We start from the raw sequence: 20,610 nt of genomic DNA on the forward strand, positions 1-20,610 counted from the left end.
ATGTATATCTGTAACTCATGTACCTGTATTTGTTTTTCTTCTTCTCTTTTTCTTATTTGTATTTGGCTGTGCTGATTTGTTGCTGTTTGTGTTGTTCCAAAAAATCAATAAATCATTGTTTAAAATAAATGAATAAAAGAATATATAAAGTCTTACACTCCCTTGCTCCACCACCACTAAAGCAGTTCATTAGGCATAAAGAAAACACAGACAGGATCACTCGAGCTACAACCCGCGGAGACTTGTTTATACACCACAGACGGACAGCACTTGGGCAGAACGTCCTCTCTGTCCACGGTGGCCATCTGTGGAACAGTCTTCCTCAATCCATTAGAAAATGCTTGACATTCAACTTGGCACAGGTTAAAAACTGGTTATGGACAAATCAAGTGTGTGATCATGTATAAATTGTATAGTTTTAATGTTTTATTTGGGAACAGAATAGTTTGTATGTGTGAATTTGGTGATGGAGTTTTTATTATGAATGAATTGTGAATTTTTTATGAATTATTATGTCTATTTTTTTATTCAATTCAATTAAATGTTATTTATATAGTGCCAAATCACAACAAAAGTCACCTCAAGGCACTTTATATTGTACAGTAGATACAGAGAAAAGCCAACAATCATATGACCCCCTATGAGCAAGCACTTTGGCGACAGTGGGAAGGAAAAACTCCCTTTTAACAGGAAGAAACCTCCAGCAGAACCAGGCTCAGGGAGGAGCGGAGCCATCTGCTGTGATTGGTTGGGGTGAGAGAAGGAAGACAGGTTACAGATGCGCTTCCCAACCCCCTGAGCCGTGTAAACTTCCTGGAGCAGTTTTTTAGTGAGTGTTGGACTCTGCCAGGTTTCCCCTGATCATCAGCACTGGAAGGACAACAATAACAATCCAGAAGTGGATTCCCAAGGATCGGGTCCCCCGACACAAACAGAGTAACATAGTGTACGCTGTTAAGTGCCAGGAGGATTGCCAGAATTTATACATCGGGGAAACCAAACAACCTCTGGCTACAACACAGAAGAGCTACCTTGTCAGGCCAGGACTCTGCAGTCTATTCACACCCACAGGCCAGTGGACACTCTTTCAAGGATGAGGATGTACACTAAGGGTACATCTGTCACCATCTTACAATGCTGTGAGAAAAGATGGCGCCGTGGATGGCAGCCTCGGTACTGCGCTCTCTGCTTTTACTGCTCTTAAACCGGACTAACAAGGACTTTGCACGCTCTGCTGCCCTCTGCTTCACTGAAACCTGGCTCAGTGAGTGAGTCCCAGACGCTGTCTTAAATCTGCCGGGCTTCCAACTTCACCGGGCGGACCGCAAAACAGAGCTCTCAGGGAAAACAAAGGGTGGTGGAGTCTGCTTCTACATTAATGAAGGTTGGTGTACTGATGTCACAGTGTTACAGAAACACTGCAGCCCACACTTGGAAAGTTTTTTCATCAATTGTAAACCGTTTTATTCACCACGGGAGTTTTCTTCCTTCATGCTGGTTGGAGTTTACATCCCTCCACAGGCCAACGCGAACAACGCACTGTGCGAGCTGGCTGACCAGATTACTACCCTGGAGAGGAAATTCCCGGACTCCTTTACAATTATTCTTGGGGATTTTAACAGAGCAAACCTAAACCACGAACTCCCTAAATACAGACAGCATATAGTCTGCCCCACCAGGGACAACATCATACTGGAGCACTGTTACACCACTCTAAAAGATGCCTATCGCTCTGTGCCCCGGGCAGCTTTGGGACATTCTGAATACTGCATGGTCCATCTTATTCCAGTTTATAGGCAAAAACTCAAACGTGCGAAGCCTGTAGTCAAAACTGTGAAGAAGTGGACTAACGCAGCAAAGCAGGAACTGCTGGACTGTTTTTGAAGCTGCATCTGAGAACCTGGATGAGCTCACGGACACTGTGACATCATACATCAGTTTTTGTGAAGATGTGTGTGTGCCAACAAAGACCTTTTGCACATACAGTGGGGCAAAAAAGTATTTAGTCAGCCACCGATTGTGCAAGTTCCCCCACCTAAAATGATGACAGAGGTCAGTAATTTGCACCAGAGGTACACTTCAACTGTGAGAGACAGAATGTGGAAAAAAAATCCATGAATCCACATGGTAGGATTTGTAAAGAATTTATTGGTAAATCAGGGTGGAAAATAAGTATTTGGTCAATAACAGAAATACAACTCAATACTTTGTAACATAACCTTTGTTGGCAATAACAGAGGTCAAACGTTTACTATAGGTCTTTACCAGGTTTGCACACACAGTAGCTGGTATTTTGGCCCATTCCTCCATGCAGATCTTCTCGAGAGCAGTGATGTTTTGGGGCTGTCGCCGAGCAACACGGACTTTCAACTCCCGCCACAGATTTTCTATGGGGTTGAGGTCTGGAGACTGGCTAGGCCACTCCAGGACTTTCAAATGCTTCTTACGGAGCCACTCCTTTGTTGCCCGGGCGCTGTGTTTTGGATCATTGTCATGTTGGAAGACCCAGCCTCGTTTCATCTTCAAAGTTCTCACTGATGGAAGGAGGTTTTGGCTCAAACTCTCACGATACATGGCCCCATTCATTCTGTCCTTAACACGGATCAGTCGTCCTGTCCCTTTGGCAGAAAAACAGCCCCATAGCATGATGTTTCCACCCCCATGCTTCACAGTAGGTATGGTGTTCTTGGGATGCAACTCAGTATTCTTCTTCCTCCAAACACGACGAGTTGAGTTTATACCAAAAAGTTCTACTTTGGTTTCATCTGACCACATGACATTCTCCCAATCCTCTGCTGTATCATCCATGTGCTCTCTGGCAAACTTCAGACGGGCCTGGACATGCACTGGCTTCAGCAGCGGAACACGTCTGGCACTGCGGGATTTGATTCCCTGCCGTTGTAGTGTGTTACTGATGGTGACCTTTGTTACTTTGGTCCCAGCTCTCTGCAGGTCATTCACCAGGTCCCCCCGTGTGGTTCTGGGATCTTTGCTCACCGTTCTCATGATCATTTTGACCCCACGGGATGAGATCTTGCGTGGAGCCCCAGATCGAGGGAGATTATCAGTGGTCTTGTATGTCTTCCATTTTCTGATGATTGCTCCCACAGTTGATTTTTTCACACCAAGCTGCTTGCCTATTGTAGATTCACTCTTCCCAGTCTGGTGCAGGTCTACAATACTTTTCCTGGTGTCCTTCGAAAGCTCTTTGGTCTTGGCCATGGCGGAGTTTGGAGTCTGACTGTTTGAGGCTGTGGACAGGTGTCTTTTATACAGATGATGAGTTCAAACAGGTGCCATTCATACAGGTAACGAGTGGGGGACAGAAAAGCTTCTTACAGAAGACGTTACAGGTCTGTGAGAGCCAGAGATTTTCCTTGTTTGAGGTGACCAAATACTTATTTTCCACCCTGATTTACGAATAAATTCTTTACAAATCCTACCATGTGAATTCATGGACCTTTTTTCACATTCTGTCTCTCACAGTTGAAGTGTACCCCTGGTGCAAATTACTGACCTCTGTCATCATTTTAAGTGGGGGAACTTGCACAATCGGTGGCTGACTAAATACTTTTTTGCCCCACTGTACAACAACAATAAACCATGGTTCAATTCTAAACTCCAACATCTTCGTATGACCAAGGAGGACGCCTACAGAAGTGGTGACAGGCCCCTGTACAAGCAAGCCAGGAACACACTGACCAAGGAGATCAAAGCAGCTAAAAGGATCTACTCCCAGAAGCTGGAAGAACGGCTTTCAGCCAACGACCCAGCATCAGTGTGGAGGGGTCTGCAGGAAATCACCAGCTACAGATGCCCCCCACCCACTATTGAAGCAAACAAAGACCTGGCCAATGAGTTAAACACTTTCTACTGCAGGTTTGAGACGGACAGACTCCCACGCCTCACCCTCCTGCCTCAAAACCTGTGCTGAACAGCTGGCTCCCATCTTTACTCACATCTTCAACAGATCCCTGGAGCTGTGTGAAGTTCCCTCCTGCTTCAAACGCTCCACCATCATCCCTGTTCCCAAGAAACCCACCATCACAGGACTGAATGACTACAGACCTGTCGCCTTGATGTCTGTGGTCATGAAATCCTTCGAACGACTGGTGTTAGCCCATCTGAAAGACATTACAGGCCACCAGCTGGACCCTGTGCAGTTTGCCTACCGGGATCGTTGAGTGACTACCCATCAGTGTTTTCAGCCAAATCAGTGAGTGCTAGTCTGTCGCTGTTCAGTTGTGTGTTAACGGCTGCCTCTGTGGATTTTCCAGCAGGAGTGCGGGAACAGGAGGGCAGCAAGCAGCAAGTATCATGGGAGCGGAGACACGGAGCAAGAGCACTGAGAAGAAGACACGGCGGGAAACTGTTCTTGAAGTACACTGAGAAAGAGAGAGAGAGAGAGCTGTGCATGTGTCACAATACGGCTGTGTGCAGGCAAAAGTAGGACCCAAACGCAAACTCACAGAGACAAAAGGTAAACTCAAAAAACACAGCTTTATTGCTGGCGTGGAGTGGGACAGGTAAAACAATACAAAATAAACTAAACTGGGAAAACTAAAGCTCAAGGAGCCACAGGGAAAAATCACACAGCTATGATGGAGGACGCAACACTGACAAAGAGAAACATGGGGCTTAAATACACTGAGGGATAACGAGGGGGAATGAGCCACAGGAGGAGAGCACAGCTGAGAGTAATTAAGCAGGACGAGGCAAGGGAAGCAAAACTAGAAACATTAACATAGAACAGACTGTGAAAGTAAAACAGGAAACACACTGACGGAACTCAAGACATGTGGACTTAACAGACTGGGGGAGACAGAACATAGGGATCTGAAACATGGAACAGAAAGGCACAGTAGATCAACATAAACATAACAACGCCACAGGGGAAGAGTAAAACTGAACACGATGAACACAGAAACACCAGACCTCTTCACAATAAAACAGGAAACATAATGAGACGTAGACATGACAACCCGAACTTCACAATGTAAGACACAGACATGAAACACATGAAGAGCAGGGGAGATTTACCATAGTTGGAAACACGAGGGGGAAATAATAAGAACTAGAAACACTTAAGCATGATAACAAATGAACTTAGGAACCTGAAGGGCTTACATAAACTAAAACATCAAAATGAACTAAAACTCAAAACACTGGGTCACAAGACCCAGGATCGTGACAGCATGAAGTGTGATTTTATCCTGGTGGAAGCAAAACAGCAAAAGTCAGAGTGAATTCATGACGATGTTTATGTGAAGCGTAGTTTGGATCAGGTTCAGAGATAAAACTAACAGCTTTAGAATCAGCGCAAAAAGGGCGTACACACAAAGCGCGGACCCGCCGAAACATCAGAATCAGTGAGCTGTCGGCTTTCAGACCCGACCGTGTCCGTGCCGTCGGGTAAGAAAGGTGAAATCTCACTGATTCTGATCCGCGGGTCCACGCTTTGTGTTTATGTCTTTGTGCAGAAGCCATGTTCCTGCTTTCATTTACTGTTTTAAATGTTTGGTGGTTGTCAAAATTTTGTGACAAAATACATTTATATAAAAAAATTGATTCAGGATTTTAATGAATCGATATCACGTTATCCAAGCTAGAATCGATTTTAATCGATGAATCGATTATTAAAACCCACCCCTAGTACTGGCAATCATGTATATTTAATTTAGATAATATTCTGGATATTTAGAATTGAGCTATTTGTATATATTAGAACTAGTTCTTAGATTTTGTAACATATTTTATTATTTCATTTAGTCTTTTGGATCGGACGTAACCACATGATAATTTTAATCTCATGAACCTTACAGGTGAGTTCATGCATGAACAGAAAACTCTCTATAATATCTTGAACCCCATCAAGATTAGTTTTAATTCTTCAAATCTAAAATATTTATATGAAATACAACATTTCAGAAAAAGATGACATTTTCTGAGACCAAATGTCTTCCTGCAGGAACACACACACACACACTCAGCAGCATGGACAGCTCCTCCTCCTTCTGCTGCTGTTCCACCGATCTGTTCATCAGGCAGGCTGTGACATCATCATCTCTTTCTTTCTCTCTCTCTCTCTCTCTCTCTCACACACACACACACACACACACACACACACACACACACACACACACACACACTCAGCAGAGCGGTTTTATTTCCACTTGGCTGATTTCTGGCGTCGCATCAGAGAAGAAGAGGAAGGAGGAGGCAGTAGGAGGAGCTGAGAGCAGCAGAGGGAGCGTCAGGTAGCAGATGAACAAATAACCCAGTTAATCAGCAGCTTCATAACCAGCTGAATCCATAAGAAACAGGCTAACGTAGATGTGTCTAGCCTTTAAGGAGAAGGAGATGGAGTCTGAAGAGAATCTGCTGAGTGCTTACCTGCTGCTGTTGCTGCTCGGATCACACTTCACTCTGGTAACACGACCCTGCTTCTATTTATATTCTGCCGAGTGAGGACTCCCTCATGGTATCATGTATTCCGATCTGTTTTGGTGCTTTCTGGTGAATTTCAGTCACAGGCTGTAAAACCTTTTTTCTGACACACTTCCATGTTGGTGAGAAAATGGTGGTGTCAATCGATCTTGATCTGCATCAGAGACCAAATCTCTGATCATCTTTAAGTCAGAATGTAAATCTGCTTTCTTTGAGATAATTCTGGGTTAATGGTTTTTAGCTACCTTCCCTTTATGCAAGCATTTTTCAGTTATTAATAATTAATCCAGGTCACGTGGTTTTCAGCCCGATAATTAATTTTAGCGGATAAAGCCGTATCATTGCCTTGCTCAGCAGCACAGGTTGATAAAATGGGAACAAATGAAGCCAGATGGAAGTGTTCTGAATGTATTTAATATGTAATCACATTTCTCACATCAGTTAATAATAAGTCTGCTAATAATCCGGATTATCCGATGGATAGCAGCAGATTAGCTTCAGTGTGAGAGTGACATAGACAGAATAGCTTTACAGCTGAAATACAAAGACTGTTAACAGTAAAAATTATAATAAAAGTGGATCTTCTGCTGGACAGTATGGCTATTGAAGGTTTTTGGTACTTTAGCAATGGATTTCTTTTTTAGACACACTGATCCTTGTGAAGAACACATCATATTTCTGTTGTTTTAATAATGTCCTAATTTTCATCGTACCCTCATTTAGGTGGGTCCCTCAACCCCTGAGGAGGGCTGGCAGGTCTACAGTTCAGCTCAGGACTCAGAGGGTCGATGTGTTTGTACAGTGGTGGCTCCTCAGCAGACTGTCTGTTCCAGAGATGCTCGAACCAAGCAACTACGACAACTGCTAGAAAAGGTAATCACAACAGCAGTGGCCTCAAGATACTTTATATTGTAAGGTAGACCGTACAATAATACATACAGAGAAAAAGGCAACAATCATATGACCCCCTATGAGCAAGCACTTTGGCGACAGCGGTCAACGGAGTAGCACCTGGTCTAGATTTTTACACAGTCGCAGAGACGCTAGATTTTGACAGAAATGCAGCCACGTCTTCATTTGGGAGGGCGCTAGGGGCCCTTCTGACCTGCTACAGCATGGACCCATGAGAATAATGAGCAGAAAGGCAAGACAATACCTGCAGCTGACGGAGAAGCAGAAGTTTGAGTCAGAGCTTATCATCGGTGTCATGTGGTTCTGGATCCTTTGGCACTGCTGGCATGACCCTGATGCACTTCTTGGTCACTTACGTTGGCCGGATGCTTCTGAATGGATGAGAAGCTTGGAATAGAATAGAATAGAATTCAACTTTATTGTCATTGCACATGTCACAAGTACAGGCAACGAAATGCAGTCTGGATCCATCCATCCATTCCTTTCATTCCAGATGACGAGGAATAAGGTCACCATGAGGGATTTGGTTTGCTGTTCAAAAGTCATTGTTGTACATAGACTTAAAGTAAAAAAACAAAAAAAACAACAACTTCTGTTAGTACTGTTAGCACTGCTGCAGAAGTAGGTGATCTGCTTCCAATACCTTCAAACCAAACAGCTCCCACAGCTGACTGAAAAAGCTAAAAATATTATAATTGGAAAATGCTGAATATAATTCTCAAGGGCCTGTCCTTCCATGATGACTTTCTCTTCTTCCTTCTTGGGTTTCTGCTGCCTGAGGTATTCACTGAGCACCTGGTTGGTTGGGGACATCTTCCTGAGGTACTTGTGGATGTTCATTGTTTGATCCTGGACTGTGGTACTGACACTCACTAGACACCGGCCTCCTTTCTTCCACTTAGCATACAGTCTCAGGGTGTTGGGTTCTGGTTGAAACCTTACATGCATGGTCAGGGGCTTTCTGGTCTTGATGTCAGTGGCTTCTATCGCCTCCTTTGGCCAGCCTATTATCCCAGCAGGCTATCTGATCACAGGCAGGGTGTAGGTGTTAATATCCCAGATCTTCTTCTTACCATTAACCTGAGTCCTCAGGACTTACCTTACTCTCTGCAGGTACTTGGTAGTTGCAGCTTTCCTAGTGGCTTCGTCATGGTTCCCATTTGCCTGTGGGATTCCAAGGTACTTGTAACTGTCCTTAATCTCTGTAATTTTGCCTTCTGGTAGTGTGAGCCTCTCAGTTCCGACTCCCTTTCATCTCTTTGTTACCAGCTGACTACACTTTTCCAATCCAAATGACATTACGATGCCTTTGCTGGATATCCTGGTGGTGTGGATCAGTGAATCGATGTCTCCTTCCCTCTTGGCCTACAGCTTCATGTCATCCATGTAGAGGATGCAGCTGATGATTGTTCCATTCCGTAGTTGGTATCTGTAGCGAGTCTCAATGATCTCATTGAGGAGTTTCAGGCCTATGCAGAACAACAGTGGTGGCTTTCAGTGCAGTGACCCCCAAGCTTGGCATATGGCTCCAGCAGATCCCAGGAACAACACCCAACATCTCTGTTCAGAAGAGCAGAGTCCTAGGGACAGCTAAGATACTGCGCAGGACCCTCAAGCTCCCAGGCCTCTGTCAGAGGACTCGAGCTTGAAGGATAAAGACCAGTTGTAGGGGCGAGCGGAGAATATGTTTTAAATATGTGTGTGTATATGACCAATTCAAGGCACTTCTGTTGTGACTTCAACAATGAAGTTATTCTAATGGGAGACTTAAAAAACTGGGATAACAAAAGTGATAGAAAGAAACTGAAATTACAGATACTTTTGGTCTAACACAAATGATCAGTGATCCCACTAGAGTAACAAATCCCTCTATAACTCATAAGACCAGGTGTTTTCTAACAAACCGGATAGAATGACAAAAACATATAACTTTTTGACTGGCTTGTCTGACCATAATGTCATATTCAAATTAAAAAAAGGAAATGACAGGTACCTTAGTGTTTATCAATGATACTGTCCTGTCCAGGTGCAGAATATGAGTCAATCCATTGAAGCGCTAGATCAGCGGTCTCAGAGAGATCTACAGTTTGTGGAGAAGATGGAAGTTCAGCTGAAAGGTCTGGAAAACAAATTCAAACAGGTGGAAGATGGACATGAGAGCAACATTGCCAGACAGTACAAGGTACTTTGCCCACATCATGAAACTGAACAATCCATCAACAACTTTGTGGTCTCTCTCTCTCTCTCTCTCTCTCTCTCTCTCTCTCTCAATAAAGAGCAATGAAGCATTTCAAAAAGAAGAGATCACTTGAAGGAACTGAACATAATTTACTGAGATAGAGAACTGCATTGCAGTGGTTTGTATCATATCTATCTAATAGACTCCAATTTGTGCATGTAAATGGAGAGTCCTCTTCACACACTAAGGTCAATTATGGTGTTCCACAGGGTTCGGTGCTAGGACCAATTCTATTTACATTATACATGCTTCCCTTAGGCAGCATCATTAGAAGACATAGCATACATTTACACTGCTATGCTGATGACACCCAGCTCTATCTGTCCATGAAGCCAGATAACACACACCAATGAGTTAAATGGGGCGATCGTGGCTCAAGAGTTGGGAGTTCGCCTTGTAATCGGAAGGTTGCCAGTTCGAGCCCCGGCTCCAACAGTCTCGGTCATTGTGTCCTTGGGCAAGACACTTCACCCGCTGCCTACTGGTGGTGGTCAGAGGGCCCGGTGGCGCCAGTGTCCGGCAGCCTCGCCTCTGTCAGTGCGCCCCAGGGTGGCTGTGGCTACAATGTAGCTTGCCATCACCAGTGTGTGAATGTGTGTGTGAATGGGTGGATGACTGGATATGTAAAGCGCTTTGGGGTCCTTAGGGACTAGTAAAGCGCTATATAAATACAGGCCATTTACCATTTACCATAAACTGCAGGAATGTCTTAAAGACCTGGATGACCGCTACTTTCTACTTTTTAATTCAGATCAAACTGAGGTTATTGTACTCGGCCCTGAAAATCTTAGAAATATGGTATCTAAGCAGATTCTTACTCTGGATGGCATTACCTTGGCCTCCAGTAACGCTGTGAGGAACCTTGGAGTAATTTTTGACCAGGACATGTCCTTCAATGCACATATTAAACAAACACTGGAAATACTGCTAAATGTTCAGTTTCTATGCCATATGTTAAAACAAGATCTAGAGTGTGATTAAAGTGGTGGGTTCTTTTACATTTTGAGAGAAGCCAATTGAGTCTAATAACAGATTAAATGCCATGTTAAGGCTCATTTACATGGATGTTAAAATCACCCACAATAATTATTTTATCTGAGCTGAGAACTAAATCAGATAAAAATTCTGAGAAATCAGACAGAAACTCTGTGTAAGGCCCAGGTGGACAATAGATAATAACAAGTAAGACTGGTTTCTGAGTTTCACAGCCGGGGTGTAGTGATTGGATTTCCGGCTCTTTTTGGAGAACCGGCTCTTTCGGCTTGGGGCACTAAAAACAGCCGGCTCTTTCGGCTGCCAACCGGCTCTTCCGGTTGTTTTGTTGCTTTAATTAATTAATTATCAACAACAACATAAAATTATGCACAAAAGAAATTACTAATATAAAAAAAAAAACGTGGATTTATTTATATGATTACATATAAATATATATGGTGGCCCCTAGAGACAAAGCACGCACTAACTCCAAAACACATTTCTAGCATTAACTGAACTTCCAAAACAGAGCTACTAGATCACTTAAATTACACAATTGAAAGCATATGTGTATTGTTTGTGTATTTATACACAAGCACTCATATATATTCAAATAATTAAAAAGAAATGTTCATTTACCTGTTACTACCACACACCAAATCCGGTCGTTGGTACTTCCTGGCTTGTGTAGCCACTAGGTAACAAAAGCTCAACACTGCGCCTAGCATTCTGGAGCACTTCTGTTGTGTTTTGTACGTGTTTTGGAGTTTGTACGTATTTCTGAGTTTGTACATGTTTTGTCTCTAGGGGGCCACCGTATATATACTTTTATTTATTCACTCCACATAAAATGTAATAAATAAATCTTATAATACATAACTACTTAAATTTTCAGCTTTTTCCTTTTAAACAAATTTAAAGTGAAACAACACAAAACACTGCCAACCACAACACAATTAAAATGTGAAAACAAAAAGAAGATGCACATTCTCTGTCATATGGACCTGCATGAATAAACTTTCTGAATCCTTTATCATCTGCAACTGAAAATAGTTGTGGATGATTACTATACCTTTCTAATGTGACGTTGTTGTCCATGGCTCTCTTTCTCTCTCTCTCCCTCCCGCTCTGTTCCTGTGCTACTGAGTGTAACTACCGCCCCTCTTTCCAGCACAAGGCTCGCGTGTGGAGTGAAGTGGAAAAAAGTGTGAGACAGAGGGTGAGAAAAAAACAAACAAACTCACATCGTTCACTTCAAAGATCCAGCTCTAAGAGCCGTTTCGTTCTCGACCGAGACATCACTACTGGGGTGGACAAGGCTAAGCATCAGGCTTTCAAATGAATTAAACGTCTGTCTGGGTCTTTGGTTGATTAATAGGCTGGTGTGAAAAATTGCTGCCACACCTCCCCCTCGGCCTGTGCTTCGAGGTTTCTGGTAGTTAGAATGACTCGGGGGTGTTGATTCATTTAAACTAACATAATCATCCTGCTGCAACCAGGTTTCTGTAAGGCAGAGTAAATCGATTTGTTGATCAATTATTAAGTCATGTAGTAATGAAGGGAAGTCAGACCACAACCTGGTTTACCTACAGCCACAATACACACCCCTCGTCCAAAGGCAGCCTGTCACAACGCGCTCCATCCGGAGATGGACCCCAGAAAAGGAGGATGCTCTGAGAGACTGCTATGACACCACAGACTGGGATGTGCTCCTGAGCCCACATGGTGAGGACATAGAGGGGGCGACACACTGTCTTACAGACTACCTCAACTTTTGTGTGGACACAGTCGCCCCTGCTAAGACGGTACGGTGTTATCCTAATAACAAACCGTGGGTAACACAGGAAGTCAAAGCTGTCCTCAACATGAAGAAGAAGGCTTTCAGGAGCAAAGTGAAGGAGGAGATGAAAGCAGCACAGCGGGAGGTGAAACGCTGCCTGAGGGAAGCAAAGGACACCTACAGGAGGAAGGTGGAGCAGAAGTTGGAGAGGAACAATATGAGGGAGGTCTGGAATGGTGTGAAAACCATCACAGGCCACAACACCAAGAAAAGCACAGTGGGGGGGACTGTGGAGAAGGCAAACGAACTCAACAACTTCTTCAACAGGTTTGACCAGCCCACAACCCCCCCACCCTCACCCTCACCTTCACTACAGAGTCCTCTCCCCACTCTCCTGCCTCCCTCGCTTCCCCCCCTTCCTGACACCATGACACCCCCCTCCTCCAATCCCTCTCTCAGCAGCAAGACATCTCCCCCCCTCCCCTCCTCCCAAACATCTCCCAGTGTCACAGTGGATCAGGTCAGGAGGCAACTGAGGAAGCTTCGCCCCAGAAAGGCAGCAGGCCCAGACAAGGTGTGTCCTAGGATGCTAAAGGCGTGTGCTGCTGAACTTGGGGAGCCGCTACAACGAGTCTTCAACCTCAGTCTGCGACTGGGGAGAGTGCCCACCCTATGGAAGACGTCCTGCATCGTCCCGGTCCCCAAAAAGAACCGGCCCAATGAGCTGAATGACTTCCGACCGGTGGCACTGACGTCACATCTTATGAAGACTCTAGAGCGGCTCTTCCTCAACCTCCTCCGACCACAGGTACAACATGCCCAGGACCCACTACAGTTTGCATACAAGGCGGGTGTCGGAGTGGAGGATGCCATCCTGTACCTCCTACACAGAGCCCACTCACACCTGGATGGGGGAAAAGGCACGGTCAGGATACTGTTTCTTGACTTTTCCAGTGCCTTTAATACCATCCGGCCCTGTATGCTTCAGGAAAAACTGAACAGGATGGAGGTGGACCCCTGCCTGGTGGCTTGGATCTCCGACTACCTCACCGACAGACCACAGTACGTCAGGCTGAAGGACATCACGTCTGACACTGTGGTCAGCAGCACAGGAGCACCACAGGGAACTGTGCTGTCCCCTCTTCTCTTCACCCTGTACACCTCTGACTTCTGCTACAACTCTGAATTATGCCATATTCAGAAGTTTGCAGATGACACGGCCATCATGGGGTGTATCTGGGATGATCAGGAAGAGGAGTACAGAAGTCTGGTGAGGAACTTTGTCGCATGGAGTCACACAAACCACCTGCAACTCAACACCTCAAAGACTAAGGAACTGGTTGTGGACTTCGGGAGGTCCAGAGAAGGTCCACTGCCGGTTCAGATAGAGGGGGAGGAGGTGGAGGTGGTCAACAAGTACAAGTACCTCGGGCTGTGGGTGGACAATAAACTGGACTGGTCATGCAACACAGAGCACCTGTATAAAAAAGCCCAAAGCCGACTGTACTTCCTCAGGAGGCTGAGGTCTTTTAACATCTGCAGGAAGCTCCTGAGGATGTTTTACCAGTCGGTGGTTGCTGGAGTACTTTTCTATGCTGTGGTGTGCTGGGGGAGCAGCACAGCAAAGAAGGACTCATGCAGGCTGGAGAAACTGATCAGGAAGGCTAGCTCTGTGGTCGGCATGAAGCTGGACACTCTGGTGACAGTGGCAGAGAAAAGGACATTAAAGAAACTGATGGACATTATGAACAATGCTGGGCATCCTCTGCACACGGCCATAAACAATCAGAAGAGTCTGTTCAGTGACAGGTTGCTTCTCCCCAAGACAAGAACTAACAGACTTAAAAACTCCTTTGTCCCACACGCCATCAAACTGTTTAACTCCTCTCTGGAGGGGAGAGGGAGGGGAAACAGGAGGACAAAGGAGGGGGGAACAACTAAGCTGTAGTGCCTCTTCACCTCACTGTACAATACCTTGTGCAATACTTTTTGTAAATAGTCAACAGTGCAATAGACTCAATACTTGAAATGTGCAATTCACTTGTATTTTTATTTTTTTATTCCTATTTATTCTATTTATCCCCTTTGTATATTTTATTTATATTTGTCTCTGTATTTATATACGTGTGTGTGTGTATATATATATATATATATATATATGTATATATATATATATATGTATATATATGTATGTATGTATGTATGTATGTATATATATATATATATATATATATATATATATATATATATAACAATTCTGTAACTGTAACTTCGGTCGTTGCTGTGCTTTTTGGAAGTCGAATTTCCCAGAGGAACCCACCCGAGGGATTAATAAAGTTCTATCTTATCTTATCTTATCTTATCTTATCTTAATAGAGACTTGGAGGAGAGAGACCTAATATTTAATAATCCACATTTCACTGCTTTACTCTTTGGTTCAGATGTAGATACTGTATTGTTCTTTCTTTGTGATTTTTTTATGTTTAAGTTGTTTGTTGCTGGTTTTTAGTTTGTTTTCTGTCCGTTTGGGAGCTGACACAGTCTCTATGGAGATGGTTTTTGGGGGGGTAGCAGCAGGAGAGAAGCTGCAGAGAGGCGTGTAAGACTGCAACTCTGCTTTCTGGTCCCAACTCTGGATAGTCATATTTTGGGGGGTTTAATACATTTGTCCATATTTCTAGAAATGAGAGCTGCTTCATCCAAAGTGGGATGGATGCCGTCTCTCCTAACAAGACCAGGTTTCCTCCAGAAGGTTTGCCAATTATCTATGAAGCCCACATCGTTTCTGGGACACCACTCAGACAGCCAGCAATTTAAGGAGAACATGTCTCTCCTGGTCTGATTGGGGAGGGGACCAGAGAAAACTACAGAGTCCCACACTGTTTTGGCAAAGTTACACACCGATTCAATATTGATTTTAGGGACCTCCGATTGGCGTAACCGGGTGTCATTACTGCCAACGTGAATTATGATTTTACTGAATTTATGTTTACCCTTAGCCAGCAGTTTTAAATTTCCCTCAATGTCGCCTGCTCTGGCCCCTGGAAGACAATTGACTATAGTTGCCGGTGTCTCTAGCTTCACATGTCTGAGAACAGAATCACCAATTACCAGAGTTTGACCCCCAGCGGGTGTGTCGCCGAGTGACACACCTCCACCACACACACATGCACACAAACCAAAGCGATGTCATGGCACCAACCTGCGGCTCTTTAGTCGTTATAGTGCAGCTCCGCGTGGTTTGGGAAAATAAATTAGAAGTATTTAGCTGAAGTGTATTTTATTTATGTTAGTTCTTTTTTAAACTTGTAGTTCTAAACTGGAAGATTATCATGATATTGAAATATAAAAATAAAATTATATTCTATTATTTTTTTCATCACTCAAAATAAGTGTCACACTCGCAGAAGGCGGTGTACCCGCCGAAACGCCATGCATTTATTGAGACTTTCAACCCCAGGTAGGCCAATTATGGATCTTCGGATCCACATTATGTCAGCAGCTATTCTCCACTGTGAACTATGTTAAAAACAAACACCGCTCACGCCTCACAGATGACAGCTTACAGTCCTGCGTAAAGATGAAAGTGACTTTGTACAGCCCCAATTTGCAGACGCTGTGCGCAGAGGTTCAGGAGCAGAAGTCCCATTGTAAACATATCACGGCAGACCCGACGATGTTTCCATGAACATGCTTTTCTGCATATCTTTATTGACCACTTTTCACACACGGTTGCAGTACGCATACAGCCGGCTGGCTGTAGCTTTTCAGCTCACAGCCCGACACATACCAACACAACAGCACAGATAGCACAGACGTTAAGGTGGCGAGGCGTGACTGCGGGTGCTGCTCAGGTGTGTCCGCCTCCCCTGCAGCGGCGCTGCAGACCACGCCAGGTCTTTTCAGGTAAAATACATATTTAGGCAGAATTTTGCAAATGTCTATCTTTCTTTTTTTAGCAGCATAGTGCTTTTTTCCAATTATTTTTTAAAAACCAGGTCAAGGCTCCAAAAGCCCAAAGGAGATATAAGGGTGGCGTCTCACAACAGTTTTTGTTTGCTACGTGGATCATTTTAGTTCAGCTGGGTGTCTTTCCTTTAAGTGTTCAAAATGTGTTAATTACATAAATAAAATGTAATTTTCTCTGTAGCCCTTCACGGATTTTGATAAGCAACACACCTTAGTTGTTCACAAAAAGCATAAAGGTAAAAAACAATATATACACTGTTATCTTCATTTTAGATGTCAAAAAGTATTTGTGGCTCCCTCTGTTGTCTTTTGCGTGGAAACCGGGTCCAAATGGCTCTTTGGATGTTAAAGGTTGGTGACCCCTGGTCTAGGGTCACCGAAATCAACAGGATTCATTCTGAGGGGCATGGATGTGCATCCAAAATTATTAAAAAAAAAACCCAAATGGATGAAAGATCTATAAGTCTAAAATTTAAAGTGTGACTTGGTGGCGGTGCTAGAGAAAAAGTCATGTCAGGGGTTTTGGTGATGACATGATGACTTGAATGGGTTCATCAGCTTCTGGCCATGAATGTTGTCAGTAATTTTGAAAATATTTCATGCAAACCTTTCAAGATACATTTATTCTAAATTAAAAGTTTGGCCTGATGGTGGCACTAGAGTTTCATTATCAAGGGGCTATTTGTGTATTAAATAAATAAACAAAGTGGCTGACACAAACACTTGGTCAACAATTGTATGTAACCATTTTCTGGAGGCAAATATCCCATGGGGTTGACCCCAACGGTAAAACATGTTAGTAATATTTGAGGAGAATATGAGGGTTAAAAGTAGAGAGGATGTCTGTCTTCCAAAGAGGGCCCAGTGGTGCCAGTGTCCGGCAGCCTCGCCTCTGTCAGTGCGCCCCAGGGCAGCTGTGGCTACAATGTAGCTGCCATCACCAGTATGTGAATGTGTGTGTGAATGGGTGAATAACTGAATGTGTAAAGTGCTTTGGAGTCCTTAGGGACTAGTAAAGCGCTATACAAATACAGGCCATTTACCATTTACCAAAGACAAACTGGGAGCTGGTTCCACAGAAAAGGGGCCAGAAAGCTGAAGGCTCTGCCTCCCATTCTGCTCTTAATTCTGCCCTAGTAACCACAAGTAAACCGGCAGTCAGAGAGTAAAGTACTGTATTAGGATAATTTGATGCAATTAGGTCTTTACAATATGTTGAACATATGTGAGATTTAAAAGGACATTTGAAAACATCTGATCTAAAGTGTTTTTTTTTCTGAATGTCTGCTGTTTGTCAGTCCATCAAAGCAAAGATGGAGGAGTTAAAGCCTCTCATCCCAGTTCTGGAGTCCTACAAAGCAGATGCACTGTTGGTCCGCCAGTTTAAAGAAGAGGCAGCGAATGTGACGGAGCTGCTGGGATCATTGCAGGAACAGCTCGGAGGTCTGGACTACCAGGAGCTCCACAGCCGGGTGATAAGCCTGGAGGACCGACTGAAGGCTTGCATGCAGAGGCTAGGTGGGTAGAGGAAAATAAAATCTGAAGCTCATACTATCTTTTCTGAATCAAGAAAATATCAGAACTTGCCTTTGTGGACTAAAGTTTTCAGAGGGCTGGGTGTGACCACACAAAGCTGTGTACATTAAACTCATAATATCTCCTGCAGTTTCTGCAAATTTTCATGTTATTTTGTCCACATGTGCCTCTGTTTGTTTTTTAGCTTGTGGGAAGCTCACAGGAATCTCCGAGCCAATCACCATAAAGACATCTGGATCTAGATTTGGATCATGGATGACTGACCCACTTGCTCCAGCTGGAGACAACAGAGTAAGTCTTAATATGTAACAGTAAATCAAATTTATGAGCATATCATACTGGCTCTCTTCAGTGTTGGGAAGGTTACTTTTAAAATGTATTCCACTACAGATTACAGATTAGATCCCCCAAAATGTATTTTGTAACGTAACTCAATAAGAGTAACGTAATGGAATACTTTGGATTACTTAATATATTATGATGTTTTTTACAACTACATGAATGTACTATTGCTGTGTGATTTATTACTATTACTGAAGGTTACTCGCCATACCAATACCAACTAGATGTTTAAATCTTAATATAAATGAGTAACAGTAGGGTAGACATTAGGTAAGGCTGCAATTTTTGCAGCGATCTCGTATAGAAAACTATTCGGCGCATATATAAAACAGGTCCGCGGCTCCGAACCGTAGTAAAGGGACCTCTGGCTAATACGTCGGGTTCGTGTCGGGCTCGTAGCTGAAAACTAGCTTTACTTTGTTGTCTAGGTCAACTTTGCTAGCGAGAGACAGAGAGAGGCGTTGAAAGGCTGCTCCAACGGAACTTATTTTTTCACGAACACAGTGTACAGTCGAGTCTTAATAGCTTACTTACAACTAGGCTACACTGCCCATGAGACTACATTCTTTACAGCTATGCCTGTAACACTCTGCCTATTGCCTTCTTATTAAGTCATTCTTTTGAATAATAATTTTTAAAAATATTTCTTCACGTCATTATGCGGCCACAAGTAGAGGTTACATGGGCCACGAGACTGAGACACAGGCATTAGACCCTCTTAATGCGTGTTTTGTTTGGGTTTCCACCGGCGTGGAATCACCAAAAATAGAGAGGTGACAGCCTAACATATGAAATAGGAAAAGACCGCCGTGTAATCCATTTATTTCAGCAAAGTAACTGTATTCTGAATACCACATTTTTAAACGGTAACTGTAACGGAATACAGTTACTCATATTTTGTATTTTAAATAGGTAACGGTGGTACATGTATTCTGTTACTTTCCAACACTGGCTCTTTTTTAGCTTAGAGAGTTTTTCGTGTCACTATATGAACACGAATTAGAAGTAACTGGATAAGGATATCTCGGCTGCAGTGGTCATTTTACGATGTTTTGCTATGCATACATTGCATGTCTGTGGAACATAAAGGATTCAAGTTAACAATACAAATAATTATGATTGTTTTTATTTTTAATATTTGTTCTTTTTCCTTACAGGTATGGTACATGGATGGGTACCATAACAATCGCTTTGTTAGGGAGTACCAGTCCATGTCTGACTTCATGATGACAGACAATTTCACCTCTCACCGACTTCCTCATCCCTGGTCTGGTACTGGGCAGGTGGTTTATAATGGATCTCTTTACTTCAACAAGTTTCAGAGTCACACAATCATTAAATTTGACTTCAGCACATCGCTCATCAGCAGATCGCGACAACTTGACTTTGCTGGTTACAACAACATGTACCATTACTCCTGGGGTGGGCACTCAGACATTGACCTCATGGTGGACGAGGGTGGGCTGTGGGCTGTATATGCTACCAATCAAAATGCTGGTAATATTGTTCTTAGCCAGCTAAACCCCAACACCCTACAGATCATCCGCAGCTGGACCACCAACCATCCAAAACGCAGCGCTGGTGAGGCCTTCATGATCTGTGGAACCCTGTATGTCACCAATGGGTACTCAGGTGGAACCAAAGTATACTACGCCTTTTCCACCAACTCATCCACTTATGAGTACATCGACATCCCTCTGACCAACAAATACAGCCACCTGTCTATGCTTGACTACAACCCTCGAGACAGAGCGCTCTACGCCTGGAACAATGGCCACCAAGTTCTTTATAATGTCACACTTTATCACATAATACAGTAACAATCAATATTAGCCACTCTCACATTCAAAAGAAAAAACAAATCAAGACCCCACAATGTTACTGCAATCACAGTACACACGATCCCTTACACAGGATGCTCTGTGGGCCTTTACAAAGTAATGCTCCAAAATTTTATACAATTAAAGAATAAATATGATTTTCCTGAAAACATTAGGTGATATCAAACTATACAACTAAATAAAAAAAATAGAATAAATCCTAAAGTACTCTGACTGTTAGAGGGTCAAAAGAAAATAGAAAATAGTTATCAGGTCAGTTTATTTGCTTCCTGGACAGAGAGTGGTGTATTAGCTACAATTAGCTTAGCTCCATCTGAAGAGAAAAAAAACCTTCCAAAAAGCTGAAGGCTGGGTCCCTGATTCTCCTCTTGTCCACACATTCCTCTCTAACAGAAACTTCATCATCTTAAAAAATGACTCACCTGCATGTGAAATCTTCAGGGAACTGCTAGCCCTGAGATAGAAGAGAGCCCATTCTGAAAGCGGAACCACTAACTTTACAGCCCTTGTCAGTATATAGGTAGTGACTTAAGATTTAGTTCAGGTTTAGAGAAATATTTTGATTGCCA

At 43.4% G+C, this 20,610-nt stretch overlaps 1 protein-coding gene and 1 pseudogene across 1 annotated transcript; one reads left to right on the forward strand and one right to left on the reverse strand.

Moving 5' to 3' along the window:
• The first annotated feature begins 6,135 nt into the window (after window positions 1-6,135).
• LOC147318270 (noelin-like) lies at window positions 6,136-20,283 on the forward strand. The gene is made up of 6 exons (XM_086257954.1): window positions 6,136-6,429; window positions 7,171-7,320; window positions 9,386-9,541; window positions 17,621-17,840; window positions 18,043-18,149; window positions 19,358-20,283. The coding sequence occupies exons 1-6, from the start codon at window positions 6,334-6,336 to the stop codon at window positions 20,018-20,020; spliced, it is 1,392 nt and encodes a 463-aa protein (XP_086114080.1). The 5' UTR covers window positions 6,136-6,333; the 3' UTR covers window positions 20,021-20,283.
• On the reverse strand, window positions 8,049-8,745 carry LOC147318271 (uncharacterized; annotated as a pseudogene).
• Window positions 20,284-20,610: the final 327 nt, after the last annotated feature.

This window comes from Aulonocara sp. 'chitande type north' Nkhata Bay, linkage group LG12 (assembly GCF_057382095.1).
Source record: "Aulonocara sp. 'chitande type north' Nkhata Bay isolate Kocher_YH1m ecotype deep benthic linkage group LG12, A_spYH_male_GT1.1, whole genome shotgun sequence".
In the NCBI taxonomy this organism is placed as follows: domain Eukaryota; kingdom Metazoa; phylum Chordata; class Actinopteri; order Cichliformes; family Cichlidae; genus Aulonocara; species Aulonocara sp. 'chitande type north' Nkhata Bay.